Here is an 18,919-nt window from a genome sequence, read left to right as displayed (position 1 = left end):
AGAGGTGTGAACACCAGGGATAATTGGGGGCCGTTGTGTATACCTTTTGGTATGCACATGTGCACATATCTCTTGGGTATATATCTAGGAGTAGAATTTCTGGGTCACACATACGTCCGGCTTTATGAGATTCTGCCCAACATTTTTCCAAAGTGCAGGTACCGTCTACATTCCCTCAGCAGGCTATGAGCTTCCCAGTTGGAGCACATGCTTTCAATACACTCCTCCCCTCTCTCCTTACAGAAGGGGTGTCTGTGCTGGGGCTCTTTGGGAGGACAGGTCCTAATTCTGGCCCCATGTCAGAATCACTGAATTCCCGGGCCGCTTCGCCAGACATTCTGATCATTTGAGGGCTCAGATACAAACTGGAAGGTCCACTCCATGAGGCGAGGATCCCTGTATCCTTGGTGCCCGGAGCAGTACCTGTCACCAGTACCTGGCAGGTACCGGGTAGCTGGCACTCAATAAATGTTTTTTTGATTAAGTGAATGAGTTTAGGAAATATTGTTCAAGAGATGGGCCCCAGGGCGGGTATAAGCTGCTTAAACGGGAAGGAAACTTTGTTGTGTCTGAGGCTGTGTGCATTTTTCTGGGAAGAGGGCTCAGAGCCTCCACCAGCTATGTCCCCAACAAAGGTTAAAGGCCGCTGTGATTGGCTACTGTCCGGCTTAGGTATTTTATCACATGAAGAAAGAACTGGTCCCAGGGTAGGAGGCATGGGAACTGTGGACATGGTCCCATGGTCCTTAGAAGTAAAAAGCGAGACAGTGCTTGCCTGAGGTGGCTCATAAACTGAGACCTTGCTTGTTTTGACCTTTGACCCATGGTAGTTCTTTTGGTACATCTAACAACTGTCTGGCCTCCTGGGACCCTCCCTGTGTCTGTCTGTTGAACAGAAAATTCCAGAAGGCCTCGGTGCCCTGAGTTTCCATCAGGGGCAAGCCAACATGAGCCCTAGCTTTTGAAAAACCCCTTTCAATCCATAGAAAGCCTCCCAGTTTATCTGGTTTGAGATGACCTCATCCTTTGTCACCTTCTCTCTTGTTTTCTGGAGGTTGCTCAGCGTCTTGCTGCTGTCTGCATTCTTTTCCCACGTGAACAGTGCACCTATTTTGGGCATTTTGTCATTGTTGTTTTGGGTCATTCCCGTCACACATTTTTTATATTCCTTTCCAGTCAGATCAACCTCATGCCTCTCTAGACATTTCTTCTCAGGTTTCCTCTGAATCATTTCGTTTGGTCTAAATATGTCCAGTGTTTCCTCCTTCCTCACTGCACTCCACATAGACCCTCTCTTTTCCCTGGAACAACTCTTCTTTTCTTTCGAATCCCTTACCCAAATCCTCATCTTTCACCATGTTTTCTGACTTCTCCTAAGAACTGATTGTTTTTTGAAACTTAAGCCTCAAATATCATCCCTTCTAATCTGGGTCTGAATTTGGATCATGGTCAAGAAGCAGGCGAGACAGGAACGTGGCTGGGTAATTAGGCTCCTCAGCAGAAGGGCTGAGTGTTCATCGGGGGGGTCAGAGGGGCCTGGGGATGGAGGGAGAGGTATCTTCTTCTGCCTTGGGTAGGGCGTAGGGTGGGGTTGTCAGGAAAGCGCTAAGAAAAAAGGACCCATTTGACTTGAGTTTTGAAGGATGAGTAGGATTTCCGGAGGCAGAGCAGGGAGAGAAGAGGATGGTCCAGGGCAGGAGCAGTGGGAATGGAGGCTAGAAGATGAGTCATCAGAGAAGCTAGGGACGGGAGTACAGAAGGAGAGGGGTGGCCAGGTTCTGAGACCGCAGACTGAAGGTCCATGGTCAGCCCTCAGATATGTTTGTCTGGCTTTCCCAGTGTGTTAAGACTTTTAATTCGTTGATGAAGGAATAGGCCTCTTTCTGTGGAGTGACAGAGAAACCTATTCAAATTGTCTTTAGCATGAATGCAAATTCACTGGTTACCAAAAATGAAAAGTCTAGAGGGAAACTCTGGGTTCAGGCTCAGATGATTTCATGAGGCCTTGGCCTCTCTCCAGCTCTCAGGGATTCTTTGAACCATGTGGATCCAACCTTAGACAGAATCTCTGTATAATGGTCACAAAAAGGCGGCCGAAGCTCCAGCCCTTACATCTTCTCAGCTTTGAATTCCATAGAGAAGGATAGGAGTCTTTTTCCTAAGCTTCCCCCAATGGCCTCACTGCTTCTCATTTTCTCTGGGTGGGTCACAAGCCCATTGCTGAGCCAATTATTGTGGCCCAGGAGACTGCTCTGATTGGCTGAGCTTGACCCACATGCCCATCCCTGCAGCCAGAGGTGGAATCAACAGCGTCTCTGAGAAACTGGACTGAGACTAGGAGAAAGGTGTTGTCCCCAAAGGGGCATCATAACGCCATAATATTTTAGAAGAGAGGTGAATTGTTATTAGGTGACAAAAACCAGATGTCTACCACAGTAGCCAACATGTATAGATCATTAACATCTGGATTTATGCCTTTTTTGGGAAAATGGGAATATCTGGCAATACCTGGACTCTCTTCTTGTCTATAGATCAACAATCTGCTGGGGCTGAGTAGAGGCTCCCTCTTTAGATACAGCCTATGTTCTGCCTGCCCAATGCACTGCTCATATTTCCTCTCTGGCTCCTGGAAGCACTTGAATTTTTATTGCCAGCATAATTTGATTCTGTAAAGAAATCTGTTTTTCCCACCAGAATGGAAGAGCCAAATGTACAGGGGTCAAATAGCTCTCCTGGGCTCCCACAAACTCCTGAGGACAAATGCCTGGCCATTTTTGATAGTCTCATTCCTTGCTCATTTTAAAAGCCTTCTTTAAAAAAAATATTGAATACACAGTGATTTTAGAATCTGTTATCTGATAATTCCAACACCTGAAGTCTTTGGGTGGGAGTGGCAGAGGTGTGGTGTCTCAATGTCTTGTTTGTTGTGTGTGCTTACTCTGGCTCATACTGACTTATTGCTTGGATGTTTAGTAATTTGACTGTCATCTCATTCTTGATTGAACTTAATCTGTGGGAATCCTGAGGGGTCTGATTCCTGGCTGCTTTTCTCTCGGAAGTCTTTTTTGTTTGTTTCAGCTGGATGCCGGGGATGCTAATAACCTCTGAACACTGACATTTATTTCCTCAACTTGGAGTTTTCCCACTGAATACATGGAGTGTAAACTTGAGCCCCAGACCCACGTGGTTTCAAACCTTCAGGGTGATCATCATCATCATCAGTATTGTGGCCATTATTAGTTTTCCCCTCCAGAGCCACATTGAAAACTACAGGTTTTCATAGGCTCCCCTTTCTGAAAGTCCAGAAAAAAAATTTTTTAAGCCCTCCTCTTGCCAGGGTGTGGAGCATCTTTGAGGGTGCCAGCTTAATACAGGCATCTTAGACTTGGTTAGCTCATTTTTCAAGGCCTAAGGCTTAATCTCCCGTTTCCTGCACTTACTAAAGGCAAATGGCTTCCTCATTTGCTTATGCTTTGGTTGTAGCTCACTCTGTTTGTCTGTGTGTCTGTATGTTCCTTTGAGATTGCCTACATAAAAATTGTTTTTTATTATGGGATTTTGGAAACACACACAAAACTAGAGAAGAGTGTGATTAACTCCATGTATTCATCATCCAGCTTCAACATTTTCCCAGTGTTCTCTCATTCTTTTTTCTTCCTTTTTGAGTGTTTTTCTAGGTTAATTTAAAGCAAGTTGTGTCATTTACCCATAAAGACATCCTAACTGAAAGGACTTTTTTTTTTCTTTACATTATCCCCGCCTTGACATGATCACAGCTAAAAATACTTATAATCATTCCTGAATATCATCTAATATTCAGTCCATGCTCACATTTCCTTGATTCTCTCAGAGATATCTTTTTTACTGTTGGTTGGTTAGAATCAGGATCAAGACAAGGTCCACACATTACACTTGGTTGTTATGTATCCGAAATGTCTTTAATTCTGTAACAGCAACTCCCGGCCCTGACCTTTTTTATCCCCCAGCCACTGATTTGTTGGAGAAAGTGGGTCTTTTGTCCTGGAGAACATTCAGAATCCTGGATTTGGCTGATCACTTCTTCTTGGTTTCAGTTAACTTGTTCCTCTTTTCCCCATGTTTCCTGTAAACAAATAGTTAGATCTAGAGGTCTGAGGAGATCAAAGTCTTTTGTTGTCCAGATGCCTTCATAGGCGGTACTGTGTGATCCATCCTGCATCACACAGTGAGCACATAACGTCTGGTCATCCTGTTTTTAACGATATTGAGATTGAATGGTAGATCCAGTGCTAACAGACTGAGCCATCCATTACAAAGTCCCCAACGGCTTTTTTTCCCCCAATAATTAACATTTTTAATTTTTCATTATGGTAAAATATACATAACATAACATTTACCATCTGAACCATTTAAAAATATACAGTAAAAATATACAGTTCTGGCTTCCCTGGTGGCACAGTGGTTGAGAGTCCGCCTGCCGATGCAGGGGACACGGGTTCGTGCCTCGGTCCGGGAAGATGCCACATGCCGCGGAGAGGCTGGGCCCGTGAGCCATGGCCGCTGAGCCTGTGCGTCCAGAGCCTGTGCTCTGCAATGGGAGAGGCCACAACAGTGAGACGCCTGTGTACCGCAAAAACAAACAAACAAACAAACAAACAAAACACACAAGTGGCACGGAGGAAGCCAGAATCTTGAGAATACCTGGGCCCAAGGAAAGCTTGGAAGATAGTGAGTTAAAGAGAATAGTGAGGATAATGACGATGGTAGGAGAGGGTGAATGCTTTGTGGTCCTATGTGCTAAGGCTTTTGTATACAAGCTCCCATTGGGAAGGCTACGAGCTAGGTGCCATTTTTATTCTCATCTTAGAGAAGAGGGATCTGAGCTAATTAAGCAGAGGGAAGGTTAGGGGCTTTTCCTGGCTGAGACCACAAGGCAAAGCGGTGGTCACGCCCCCTAGCCAGGACTTGATTGGCTGGAGATTTGATTGGCAGGAGAGCTGAGCGGCTTCTCCTGCCAGAAGCAGCCGGTGCCCTTCATCCTTTCTTCCACTTCAAGCCCTGAGAAAGGGCTTGCGTGCTTCCCAAGTGGCAACTTCTGTGCATTTAAAAATTTCCTCTTGAATATCCCAGCCTTAACCCATTCACAAAAGGTATCTGGGTCCTTTCTTGGCCGTGGCGCTAGTCGTATTCACCAAAGAGAAGAGCGCGTCCCATAAGAGCTGGCGGCTTTGGGAGGACCGGGGAAGGCGTCAGCTGGCAGGAAGCTCCCTGAAAGAAACAGAGGAATCCCCACCCATCCATGAGCTGCCTAGTCTTCCCCCTTAGAAACGGGCTTGCGATGTGCCAGGCACTGCAGGTATTTTGCCATTTAACCCTCCCGCTGCCCCACGGAGTAGGCCCCTTGCTAACAGTTTTGGTTGCTTTTGTTGAGGAACCTGGGATACAGAGGTCAAGCCACTTACTCAGGGTCATTCGGGGCAGCGGTGGGGCTTGACCCCTATTTGCTTGACTCCAAATCTGGCCTCTGAACTCTGAGAGACACTGCCGGCTTCTCGAGGGATGTGGGATGTGGATTCGAGTGAGCACAGCCTGGGCCGCGGTTCCCGTCCCTCTGCCACATGGACAGAGCCACAGGCCCAGTTCGCTGTGAAGGCCCAGCATCTTATACCAAGTCTCATTTTCACAGCCAGAGATATTAGTGTGGAAATAGGACTTTTGATTCTTGAAAGGTCTGCTTGGTGAAGAGATAGATGGTCAAACATTAAAACTACAAACTCCGTTCTTTTTTCGGGGGGCAATTCTGAGGCTTAAGATGTGTCATTTCATCTCAGTGCTTCAACCTTGCCACCGCTGTGAACGGATGAAGAGTTTCAAAGTTTTATACAGGAGGCTAAAAAACTAAGGCTCCTTGTGAAAATACCAAGTGTAATACTTAGAAAAGAGGAATTCTACTTTCTGTTCATTTCTGCTTAAAGACAACGAAGATATACTCCCTGGAAGGAACGGATGCCAAGACAGATGTATACAAGTGCCCTTTAGGATCCAGCAAAACTTTCAAATGTATTATTGTTTTCTTCCCGACAAACAGGGATTTCTGATGACATATTAACAACAAGCCTGAAATGCAAACCTGAGTCCTGGAGTGAAACCCCCAGGAGCAATGGTGCGATGTATCCAAGGGGGCCACCCTGGTAAGGGAGACACAGAAGGAGGGGGTGTGGAAAAGTGAACATGGGCGGGGGAGGGCAGCAGGTGGGGAGGGAATCCTGTTTCTGCCACTTAGTAGCCAGGGAACGGTACCCTCTGTCAACTCAGCTTTCCCCTCTCTCTAAGGGGCTGACACTTGCCAGCATCCCTTGCAGGTTGATGGGAGAGATGAAGCATGTGCGGTGTGGAGCAGGTGCCTGTCCCTTGGTAAGTCTTTCCCCCAGTTGTGACTTCCACGAAATTGAAACCTACTAGCTGTAGCTCTTCTGGGGACCCTGACACAGGTTCAACTTGGCCATTTCAGACCCTTCTCGGCTGAGGGATGTCCAGCGCCAAACAGGCTGGCATGTCCCTTGCATTGTGTGTGAATGAGGCAGCCCAGGAATAATGCATGAGAAACCTCATTATGTAAATCCTCAGGTTTTCAGTACATGACAATGGCTTTTTTGGGGGCCCTTCTCTGTCCCATTCTGTGGTCTGGTGTCTCTGCTTTGGGACCTAGTCTGCCAAGCCCTGGGGGTGGGGGTGGGCACTTCGGGGAGGGGTGAGCTCTCCAGAGGGCACATCAAAGGGAAAGTCACAACTCTGTCACTGGCCCGGCTCTCCCTGGCATTGCTTGGTGTGAAAGGAAACTGTCCTCTGCCTGAGGCAGCCCCATGTCACACACAGACTAAGGCCTGTGATGTTTAATTCACAGCAGTGAGCACTGGAAACACCGCATCCAGGCTCCCTCAGAGCAGGACAGCCACTTTTCATTTCTGGGGCTCTAAGCCAGAGAGCCTGCTGTCTGGAAACCTATTGCCTGGAAGGTTGGCAGGATGGAGGGCAGGCTTCTGCAAGGAACTATCTGACCATCACCTCCTGGTTGAGGAGAAGGGCACCCTTCTATGACCTTGGCCTCCTTAGAGCTCATGCAGGCAACAAACACACACATACAAATACACACACATGCCAACACACAGCACATACTCACATGTACACAGATACACGCAAGCATGCGTGTACAAATACACAGCCCCAAGTCAGAAAGACTGGAGTACTATTCTGGCTACTCAGAAGAGCAAACCCAAATCTTTATTCTCAGAGAGCTTATTCCTCGGTTTATCCCTGGCACCTGGCAGAACAATGAAAATCAGAATCGCCGCCTTTAAAAACACTCGGGCTGTTCACTCAACTGATTGTGGTCATCATTGCAGGAGGCAGGGAAGTCAGGTCATGATGCTGGACACCCTTAAGCTCAGTACAGTGCTGTGGGTCACTTATGTCTCAATAAAACTGGTAGAAGAAATAGTTATCTGGACAGAAAGAACAAGATAAAATACACGAATTATCAAAAGTTAAAAAAATACAGACGAGCTAGACTATGAGTCTCAGAAAGCACTGTTCACAACAGCCAGGACATGGAAGCAGCCTAAATGTCGATGGAGGAGTGGATAAAGAAGATGTGGTACAAATATACAGTGGAATACTACTCAGCTGTAAAAAAGAATGAATTAATGCCATTTGCAGCAACATGGATGGACCTAGAGACTATCATACTATGTGAAGTAAGTCAGACAAAGACAAGTATCATATGATATCACTTATATGTGGAATCTAAAAAAAATGATACAAATGTGCTTATTTACAAAACAGAAACAGACTCACAGACTTTGAAAACAAACTTATGGTTACCAAAGTGGAAATGTGGTGGGGAGGGATAAATTAGGAGTTTGGGATTAACATATACACACTATTATATATAAAATATGTAATCAACAAGGACCTACTGTAGAGCACAGGGAACTCTACTCAATATTCTGTAATAACTTATATGGGAAAAGAATCTGAAAGAGAATAGATATATGTATATGTATAACTGAATCACTTTGCTGTACACCTGAAACTAACACAACTCTGTAAATCAACTATACTCCAATATAAAATAAAAATTAAATTAAAAAAAAGAAAGTTTAAAAAAATAGAGGCAAGCTAGACTATGAGTCTCAGAGAGGTTAAGCTGACACATATATATGGAATCTAAAAAAAAAAAAAAAAAAAAAAAAGGTTCTGATGAACCTAGGGGCAGGCCAGGAATAAAGACACAGACATAGAGAATGGACTTGAGGACATGGGGAGGGGGAAGGGTAAGCTGGGACGAAGTGAGAGAGTGGCATGGACATATATACACTACCAAATGTAAAACAGATAGCTAGTGGGAAGCAGCCGCATGGCACAGGGAGATCAGCTCAGTGCTTTGCGACCATCTAGAGGGGTGGGAATAGGAGGGTGGGAGGGAGACACAAGAGGGAGGGATGTGAGGATATACGTATGCATATAGCTGATTCACTTTGTTACACAGCAGAAACGAACACAACACTGTAAAGCAATTATACTCCAATAAAGATGTTAAAAAAAAAAGCTGCCTGAAGTCACACAGTAAATGGCAGAACAAGAGTCTAAACCTAAGTCTGCCTAATGCTAAAGCTATTCTGCCACCTTCCTTTGCAATGAGCGAATGCATTCTGTGCTGCCTGGATCCCATTGGGACCTCAGTTGGCTGTTTCTAAAGGGAGCTGAGGGGCAGCCTCAGAGGCTCTGCTCCGAGCAGGGACCTCTCACCTTCTGCTGCCTGATCGCCCTGGTGACCCTCTTCTCCTGGTGCAGCCGCTCTTCCATGTGCGCCAGGGCCTCCTTCAGCAGCGCCTTTTCTTCGGCCTCTTTGGAGATGTCCTTCAGCTTTGCCACCTGTGACTGGTACATCTGAACCGACACTTTGCTCTGCCTGAGCACACAGGGGAGACAAAGTCTCTTTTCTCCTCAGCTTTCTCACTCACCACCAATGCTCCCGACCTGGGAGATCCTCAGAACACTTCCATATATGCCTGGCTTCGCGGTTTCCTTACAAGTGGGGGGAAGGCTGAAGATGTGGGGACTAGAGGGCAGAATAAATAGCCCATTGGCTGTGGACGTGCAGCATGAAGGGGGCAACGGTTATGCTACCAGCCCCTCCCAATTTTCCAGAGAGGGTTGGGGAACGGATACCACTGAAAATAGGATGGAATTACGAAAAGCACACACATGGTGAAACATCAGACACATTTATAAAAGGTGCACCTTATTCCTTAACAGTAGGGTACTTTAACTGCTGCTTTCTTGCCCAGAGACTTGGGTCCATCAGGCCCTGAGTCACCATCCCGCCTCCCCCCTCCACACCCAGGCCTCTGTCCTCTTGTCCTGGTCCCTACGGGTCTGCAGCTGCCCCGAGGTTTAGCCTGGAGAATGGAGGCCTGGGCCTTTTGCCGGGAACACGGGCCATACTTGAGCTGTTCAATGTCCTTCTCGTATCGTCTCAAAAGCTCTTCTTTTCTCTGCAGCTGGTTCTTGAGTAGGGTGATCTTATCAAACACCAGGTACAGGTCTCTTTGTCGAAGCTGGTGGACTCTCTCCCTCTCTTCTGGGGAGAGGTGTTTCATGGACACGTGACCTGACATATCTTTGATGTTCATCATAGTCCCGAGGGTTTTGCTCATATCCAAGTACTACGAGAAAGCGTTTCACAGGTAAGAGGCCTGGCCCAAGACCACTGGTGGCCACTTTGAGGAGGCAAATGTCTAATTCTGTTTCATTCATTTTCTGCAGTTGCAGAGAAGAAACACATGCTTTGCAAATGAGTGCATTTGGGGCTTTTAGTACGACTTTCATTTTCCCCCGCATCCATTTACACTATGCCTTTTGGAGAATTGGGGGGAGGGGGGGAGGGGGAATGACAACAGACATAAACATTCATTCTTACTATCCAGTCTTCCAAGGAATTGGGCTCTGCAATTTCCAGCCCATGCTGGGATAGGAGATGGGTCTCGTGGAGCTACTGAAACAACTAAACATGTATGTGGCGTTGGTTTTAAACTATCTGCAGGGCACGCAGGTTTGGACAGGAGGGGACTGATGCTGGGTATACCTACCAGCTTTTCACTAAGATCTAAAGCCTCAGCCACATCCGTTTTCCATAACTTCTCAGTGGCCATGATGGACCCTGGGCTGGAAAGGCCATTTTGAGGCTGAAATAAAACAAAAGAAAAAAACTCACTTGGCATTCCATTATGATTTTCTACATCAAGAAGAATAACCCAAAGAATAATGGAAGAATTGGAAAGAATAATTTGAGAGAGTTGATTTTTTTTAACATCTTTATTGGAGTATAATTTCTATACAATGGTATGTTAGTTTCTGCTATATCAAAAAGTGAATCAGCTATACGTATCCATATATCCCCATATCCCCTGCCTCTTGCGTCTCCCTCCCACCCTCCCTATCCCACCCCTCTAGGTAGACACACAGCACCGACCTGCTCTCCCTGTGCGATGCAGCTGCTTCCCACTAGCTATCTATTTTACCTTTGGTAGCGTGTGTGTGTATATATGTCCATGCCAAGAGAGTTGGTTTTAAATCCAGTCTGACTCTGTGAACTGCTTTCTTTATGACTGTGTTCCTACCCCTTCAGAGCACGACTGCCTTTGAAATGATGCATCACTTGTGCCGTTCTTTGGCCACCGTCTCGTCTGTCTTCCCTTTAGGCCAGTGGTTCTCAACCGGGGGTGACTCTGTCCACCCTACCCCCTCCAGGACATTTAGCAATGCCTGGACACATTTGTGGTTGTCATAATTGCTGCTGGCGTCTAGTGGGTAGAGGACAAGGATGCTGCTAAACACCCCACGATGCATAGGGCAGTCTCCCAAACAAAGAGTTACCTGGCTCAAAAAATCAGTACCGCTGATGTTGAGAAGACAAGCTCCAGAAAAATGGGGACCATGCGGCTTTTGCTCACTATCTCCCTCCTTGTGCCCAGCATGGCACCTGGCACCGAGTGGTGCATAGTGGGCATGTTTGTTGAATGAACGAATGAAGGTTAAGTGGAAAATAGCCTCCCTCCTTTTTATTAAAGGAATCTCATTTCTGTGCAGCAGAAGCCATACACTCACAAAATTTGGCCCAACCTTCTCCTAGCTCTGGAACCTGGTGGGTGGGCATCACTTCAGACCCTTTCCAGAGACAATGCAGATAGTGTTTGCAGCTGCATCTCCCTAAGACCTCAACCAGCCAGCTGGCTGCTGGAAGCCCAACTGACTGCATGGAAAGGCCACCAGACTGAATAGGGGACCTGATCTGAACGACTACAAATAACCATAATAAGCCTCCTTAAAAAATAAATTGGCTTTTAATGCTTGCCATGAGCATCTCTTAGCCCTAGCATTTGTTGGCACTACCCTGAAAACCTCTGAGATTTAAAAAAAAACAACTACAAAAATATAAAGGCCCCCAAAGTGACTGTGATAGATAAGAGTGGACATATTTGTCTATGCATCTATGGAGATGAGAATAAAAGAGGGTATCTGAAGATGACAATAAACCGGGCAGATCTGCTGCAAAAAGAACCTGAGATGCTGCTCAGTGTCTTCAGCTACCCTGAGCTGCATCCTCTGTACCTCTCCAGACGCCCCCTCTTTTCCTGAGGGGAGGGTCACTAAGGAAGAGCCTGGGCTACAGGATCCAAGCACACAGTCCCCACCCGGTCTCTGCAGGCTAGCAGACACACCACCAGGGACACACCCCTGGTGTGTCTTCAATCATTATTCTGTGACCTTGGGTGAGGTACTTGACCTCCTGAAGCCTTAATTTTCCTTATCTGTTAAATGGGGACAATAATAGTAACTGACACAAGGCTGCTACGATGGTTAAATGACATAAGGCATGGAGCCGGCTGAGCTCAACGCCTGGCACACAGTAAGCAGTTCACAGATGTCAGCTATTCTTCCTCCTGCACTTTCGTTTAATTACTGCCAACCTTGGAGGATTGAGAGTTGGGAGGTTTCCTGCTCTGTGGTGTCAGTGGTGGGATGAGGGCTTGTTGCCAAGGGGAAGGTCAATCTTGGAAGCAGGACCATCAGGATGTGAGATCCAGCTGAGCTCCCCACCTGGAGACGGTCCCTCTGCTCCCAACCTCAGAGAAGGAAGGTTCGATTTTATCAGGAAGACCAACACGTTTCTGAAGACTCACATCTCTAGACGTGTGAGCAAATGTCTAGAAAAATTGTAGGAGAAAATGCTGGTACGGATAGGATGGCTTTATTATGTTTTCCAAAAGCTGCTTTAGACCAGCTGCCGCAGCAAGCCACACTGGCCTGAGCTGTCCATTGTCATGTGTCAGTCAAACACCTTATCAAACATCCATTTAGGATACAGGGCACCTTCAACCTAACAATCAAATTACTTCTGAAAATCCTGGCAAATACAAACTATGCTCCCTAAGGAAGGAAGGTTTTCTTGGATAATACTCTTTAAATACTGTTTAATAATAATAACTATCATCTATTAAAGTGCTCGCTATGAGCTAGGCACTGGGATAAGCACTTTACATAATGATCTCCTTTAATTTTTCCATCATCATTTTACAGCTGGGAAATGAAGTCCCAGAAAGGTTAGGAGCCTGCCCAAGGTCACAGAGCTTGCAGAGCTGGGATTAGGACACAGGTCTCTGATTCTAGAACTTGTGTCTTCTTAATCATCATGGCTCCCTTCTGCTGCCCTTTATGTGTTCATGTTTTTCAGTTTATAGCAAAAAGCAAATGTTAGGCAAGCTCATGACATACTGTTGTACATTAGCTTGTTGGATATTTCTGCAGAATATAACGTGTGATGTGAAAAGGAGGGCCCAGAGATTGACCTGGCCAGCATCAGTGCAATGCTATATCATGCTGTACATGATGGGAAGCCGCCTTTCTATTCAAACATTGGATCGCTGGTACGGCCAGGCACCGATCAGTCCATACAGGTGCCAGCCCATCAGGGAGGACCTGGCCTCGAACCAATGATGTATACAGTAGTGCCAGGGCACACGGCTAGTGTCTGTCCTCATGCCCACCCTCCCCACGTGTCAGTCAATGCAGAGACAAAGTTTCTTTGGTTACCGTTCCGATCTCTACTCTTGAAAAAGTTGGCAAGTCAGGTTTTGCATCCAATATTTTCCGAACATTTTTTTCTATCCCGAAGGTCTTTAAGTCTAGAAATGATCCATCCATGTGGTCCTTGTGATCTATAAAAGAAAAAGTTTACACTCAAAGGCTCAGGAAGAAGTTACTGCATGTAAAAGTCACAGCTGCTATTTACTGGACACTTAGCACAGGCTTGTACTTATTAGCTCACCATCCTCCCTTGGCAGGTGAGGCATCGAGGCCCAGAGAGGTGAAATGACTTGTCCAAGGCCACACAGCTCATATGACGCTGCAGCCTCCCAGGGCTGGGGCACTGCGGGGGAACCTATGGCCACAGGTGTGAGGATGGACTTGAACCCAGGCTTCTGTGTCCTAGCCCAGGGCTCCACCCAGCAGCAAGCTTGGTTTCTTGAAAGCCCTATTCCCTCTAAACAGGGTATTTATCCTGGGAAGTTCCCCAAGGTTGGTCCTTGCACAGCATCCGTCTATGAAAAAGTTTCCACTGGGCCACAGTGAAATAAGAAAAAGAAGGACAAGGTTGTGAGTTTTTCATGAAATCCTGTTTATTTAATATCAAGGCCTGCTCTTGACTCTGAGCTCATGCCTACCCATCTATTTTTTTTTCCTGCCCATCTTTTTTTATAACTCTGTTTTTTTTAGTTATGAAATGATAGGGATAGAAGATGGTGGTCCTGGCAAATTGGTTAGTCCCTAAAGTGAACCCTCAAGTCTGGGGTCCACGGTTCTCAGCACAGAGGGGGTGACTAGGCAGGAGGAAACTTACTTGACAAGCTGGCCTTCTCAAGTTCTTTAATTCGTGCACGAAGCTCAGATAAAGCCTCTTTCTGACGCTGAATGACTTCCTCATGTCGGGACCCTTTGCACTTGGCTCCTAGATCACTGAAGGACTGCTCCTGTGGCCAGAATGGTGAGGACAGCAGCTTTATCAGTGATCACAACCTCCCTCTCTTGTATTTGAAGAAACATGAACAAATCATGGATTAGCAGAAACCCTGTCACTTACTTAGTACCTTGGAAAATCTCATTACAGGGCTTCAGCAGAGAAGGAATTTAAAAATTGCATTTCGAATACAGAGTCACATCTAGGAAGATTTCCAACTTTCCTACCTACTTAGCATCACTATAAATAAGAGATCCCCCCTATGTTCCCTCCCCATGTTTTATTTCTTTTTTTCTTCTAATATTCTTCTAAGCTTGGGTTTCCACTTGTTGTCATTCTGGTCTCATCTCTGAACAATCACATCAAATTTGCTCCTGGAGGGGCTTTTTTTTTGCTGGCACCATGCGGCATGCGGGATATTAGTTCCCTGACCAGGGATCGAAACCGTGCCCCCTGCAGCGGAAGCACAGAGTCTTAACAACTGGACCGCCAGGGAAGTCCCTGGAGCGGCCTTTTTTTTTTTTTTTTTTTTGCGTTACTCGGGCCTCTCACTCTTGTGGCCTCTCCCGTTGTGGAGCACAGGCTCCGGACACGCAGGCTCAGTGGCCATGGCTCACAGGCCCAGCCGCTCCGCGGCATGTGGGATCCTCCCGGACCGAGGCATGAACCGGTGTCCCCTGCATCGGCAGGCGGACTCTCAACCACTGCGCCACCAGGGAAGCCCCAGGTGGTTCTTATCGGCCAACTTGGGGAAAACCTTCTTCTAAGACTTTGTGGCTGAAAATGTAGTCTGCAGAGCTGTGCTATCGGTACCAGCTGGGAGCTGTTCAGAAATGCAGAATCCCAGGCTCCCTCCACCCGAGACCTGCTGAGTCAGAATCTGCATTTCAACAACATCCGCATATGATCCGTGGACACCTTTGTGTTGAGAGGTGCCACTGTTAACTATCCTCTAATTGGCTGGTTTCTGGAAAAGTAAGTAGCCGTTTTGGCCATGTGTTTCCCCTGATATGCATGAAGAGAAAGCAAAAGACTGAAATACAATTGGTTGGTCTTGCACACACTTAGGCACAAACCAGGACCCGCAGTAACGACTGGGATTTGTATCAATAAAATCAGCTGCGGTATATAAACAAAGTACCATTTCTAGACATTTCAATAAGCTTGCCTCTTCAAGTTGATCTTCAAGTTGATCTCTGAGTTTTAGGATTCAAGCTTCATGTTCATTCCTCCTACATCATTCACCCTCTTTAATTAATTTAGTTCCCAACAAGGAGTTGCTGAGATTCCTCCATCTGAGTACGTGCCCTCTGTTTCTCATAGGAAAGCCCATTTCATCAGTTTCCAGTAGTAAAGAGAAGGACGGGGACCACCTTACCGATTTCTCTGCCATTAGCCGCTTGACTCTGGCTTTCAGCTTCTCCTCTTGCTGTAGCCTTTCCTCGGTCAGCTTCTCCTTCTCTGCCAGATGCTGCCGTAACTGTTCTTGCAGCAAATACTGCTGAGTTTCCCGAGAACTGTTGATCCTCATCTGAAATGAGGGGAAGGGAAACTGCAGCTGATGGGGGACAGGACTAACGCAGGAGTCATTTCCACTACCTTTGGGGGCGGGACAAAGGTTCACGAAACTTTCTTCAAAACACAGAAAAACGATGCTTAGCTTAGTAACTAATAGCGAAGTAGTAGAGCATCGTGGTTAAGAGCTCAGACTCCAGATCTAGATAGAATCTCAGCTCTAGATCTTTCTAGACACTTCTTCGTATAGAAAATAAGCGGGTGAACTAAGGCAGGCCATCTTCCTCCTCATTCATCCCTGCCGGCCGCTTGGGTGCGGGATTCCGTGGAAAGCACGGGCCCGTGAAGGGGCTCTGCAGCACGCCTACCTGACCTACTACCCTTTCCAAATTGGCTTTAATGAGGTTTTCTCTGTTCCTCATTTCTTGCAGCTGAAGCAATTTCCTTCTGGAATCCTCCCGAAGCTTCTCTTCAACCTGAAAGGATGATGAAACCGAGGGCTTGCTGCTAATGTGATCATCATGCCCTCTGGGGAAACTCTTCGGGGGGGGTGGCTAATGGCAGTGGGGGAGTCCCTGAGGGGTAGGGACAGCTGCAGCCCAGCAGCAGGGGTCACAGGCATGCACAGGGTAGCGGCAGACTCACAGGGAGTTGCCCCCTACGGGAAAGGGCCGAGCTCTGCACCCGGGGCTCAACTATGTTCTACCGCACACTCCCATCCCAGCTCGGTCCCTAACAAGCCGTACGACCCTGGGAAAGTTATTTCACTGCTCCGGGACTCAGTGTCCTCATCTGTCCAATGGGGATGATTATACTAGTATCACTGCATAGAGTTCTTGTGGGGATTCAATGTTCGGAATAGTGCTTAAGGGCTCTGTGAGTGTGTTAAGTACTGTTGTGACCTATGAAAGGGGGACGGCAATGTCCGCCGTACAGTCTCGTTCTACTAACTCGTGATGGGAACTTGGAAATGTTATGATTGGGTTTATTATCATAACTGTTTGTCGTTACCACTTTGAGCACACTCACTGGTGGTAACCTCTCTGGAGGCTTGCTAAAGCAATGTCTATTAAGAATTGCAGCCTGCAAAGGAAGGCATTTAAAGTGGAGAAGCTTGCCTACTTTTCCCCCCTTGCTTGGGTAACAGTCAACGCACGGTAAGCTTGGGAGTGCTCCACGCTTCCCTTGGCTGGCCAGTGTAGGCCTCGCAGCTGCTCAATTCTTGGATGCACCTGCTGAGCCCTGGGCCCTAGCGCTAACAGGAAATGAGGCAAACTCTCGTAAATAAATGGAAAGTTTTAGTGCTGAAACAAATTCACAGGCTGTTTTTTTAGGTATCTGAAGAGGGGGATCACAGGGATCTAATAAAAGACCCAGAAAAGCCATTAAGAGCTTTCTTCTGAGTAGTGTGGTCCAGTGGAAGAGCCTCTACCCAGCTCCGTTACCTTGGAAAAGTCATCTAAACTCTCTGGGCCTTAGTTTTCTCCCAGGTCTAAACATGCTCGGACTTCTAGGTCAGCAGCCTGTTTCATGTGCTGCAAAAGCCAAGTCCAGCCTTGGACTCTGCCCCTGTCTGTGTTCTGCATGAACAGCCCCCGTTCCCAGCCCCAAGCCTCAGAGTCACCTTCAGCGGCCGCCCTGCTCCCTCTCTCACACTCGGTCGTCTCACGCCTGTCCTCCAACCCCTCTCACATGCAAGCTGGACTGTGACAACTGGCCTCCTCGCCTCGAGTTTAGTTTCTTCCAGTGCAATCTTAATGGTACTGTGAGAGTTACCCAGCTGTAAGGCAGCTCTGTCCAACAGAACTTTCTGCAATGGTACAGGTACTCTGAGCGAGGCTGTGTTGTCTAATACGGCAGCCACCAGCCGCATCTGGGGATCAAGCACTCGAAATGGGGCTGGTGTGACGGAGGAACTGAATAAATAATTTTATTTAATTTTCATTAATTTCAGTGTAAACAGTAGCATGTGGCTGTTTGCTACGCCAGGGTCACTGAAGTCAGACGAACCTGGAGTCAGACAAAACCGACTGTGCCATTGGGCTAGTTACTTTACTAGTAACTGGTAGCCTTGACTTTCTCATCTGTAAAATGGAGAGGATGATTTCTAGATCACAGCGCTGTTGTGAAGATGAAGAGATGAAATGTTCAAGGAAACTCCTAGTACGTGAGAAATTGTAACTATCATTTTCACCCTAATTACTGTCCACGAATGTCATTGCATCAGTCACTTGTTCAGAAGCCTTAGTAGCTCCCCACTGCCTGTGTGGTACAGAGCCCAAGTGCCTGAACTAAGGCAAAACACCAAGCCAGGGATTCAAGAAGCCCCTATGAACTCTGAACGAGGTAAATAAAACTGAATCCACACCTAGATAAACCATAATAAAACTGATGGAAATCAAGGGAAAAGACAATCTTAAAAGCAACCGGAGAAAAAGACAGATTATGCAAAGGTACAACAGTTAGGCTTACAGATGACTTCTAAATAGGAATAATAGGAGCCACAAGACAATAGTGAAATATCTAATGTGCTGAAAGAAAAGAATTGCCATTGTAGAATTCAATACGCAGTCAAATGTGTTTTAAGGGTGAAGGTTAAATATACATCTCCAGGCAGACACACAGGGACATGTGAGAATTTGTCATCAGCAGAGCCACAATGAGGGAAAACATTAAAGGATATTCTTCAGACACAAGAAAAATGAACCCAGGTGGGTGATCAGAGATGCAGAAAAGACAAGCAACAGTAAGGGTAATGTGTGGATATGATACTGACTATAGAAAAACACTAATAATGTCTTGTGGGGTTTTAAGTATCAAGAGGAGTTTAGAAAATGACAGCAATGGCTTATAAATCTGGAGGGGGTAAGTGAAGTTAAGGTGTTTGAAACTCATTGCACTGTCAAGGAGAAGGGCATAATTATCAACTACTATTGCCTCTTGGTAAGTTAAGAATGCAGGGCTTCCCTGGTGGCGCAGTGGTTGAGAGTCCACCTGCCGATGCAGGGGACATGGGTTCATGTTCCGGTCCGGGAGGATCCCACATGCCGCGGAGCGGCTTGGCCCGTGAGCCATGGCCGCTGAACCTGTGCGTCCAGAGCCTGTGCTCTGCAACGGGAGAGGCCACAACAGTGAGAGGCCCGCGTACCACAAAAAAAAAAAAAAAAAAAAGAATGCATATTGTAGTCTTCAGGATGACTACTAAGAGAATAGTAGAAGAGTGAAAAACTTAATTAATGTGTGAGTTTGGTGAGTCAAGGATGAATGCTATTGTCTTACTATTACTAAAAGAAGTGTAAAAAAGTGAAATATTTCCAAGCTAATAGAGGGGGAAAGTGGAATAAG

The 18,919-nt window shown here is 46.6% G+C and overlaps 1 protein-coding gene across 1 annotated transcript in view; it reads right to left on the bottom strand.

Moving 5' to 3' along the window:
• Positions 1 to 18,919, bottom strand: part of LOC309799070 (forkhead-associated domain-containing protein 1-like) — a 161,761-nt gene that overhangs the window by 69,570 nt on the left and 73,272 nt on the right. Inside the window, exons 5-9 of the mRNA XM_082612098.1 lie at positions 13,943 to 14,066; positions 13,135 to 13,259; positions 10,131 to 10,220; positions 9,487 to 9,707; positions 8,788 to 8,950 (exon numbers count right to left, since the gene is read on the bottom strand). Coding sequence (XP_082468224.1) covers positions 8,788 to 8,950; positions 9,487 to 9,707; positions 10,131 to 10,220; positions 13,135 to 13,259; positions 13,943 to 14,066 — 723 coding nt within the window. The remainder of the gene's footprint in view (positions 1 to 8,787; positions 8,951 to 9,486; positions 9,708 to 10,130; positions 10,221 to 13,134; positions 13,260 to 13,942; positions 14,067 to 18,919) is intronic.

The sequence above is a fragment of the Mesoplodon mirus genome, assembly GCF_964341445.2.
Source record: "Mesoplodon mirus genome assembly, chromosome: 3".
NCBI classification, from domain to species: Eukaryota; Metazoa; Chordata; class Mammalia; order Artiodactyla; family Ziphiidae; genus Mesoplodon; species Mesoplodon mirus.
This window is presented reverse-complemented; position numbering and strand designations above follow the sequence as displayed.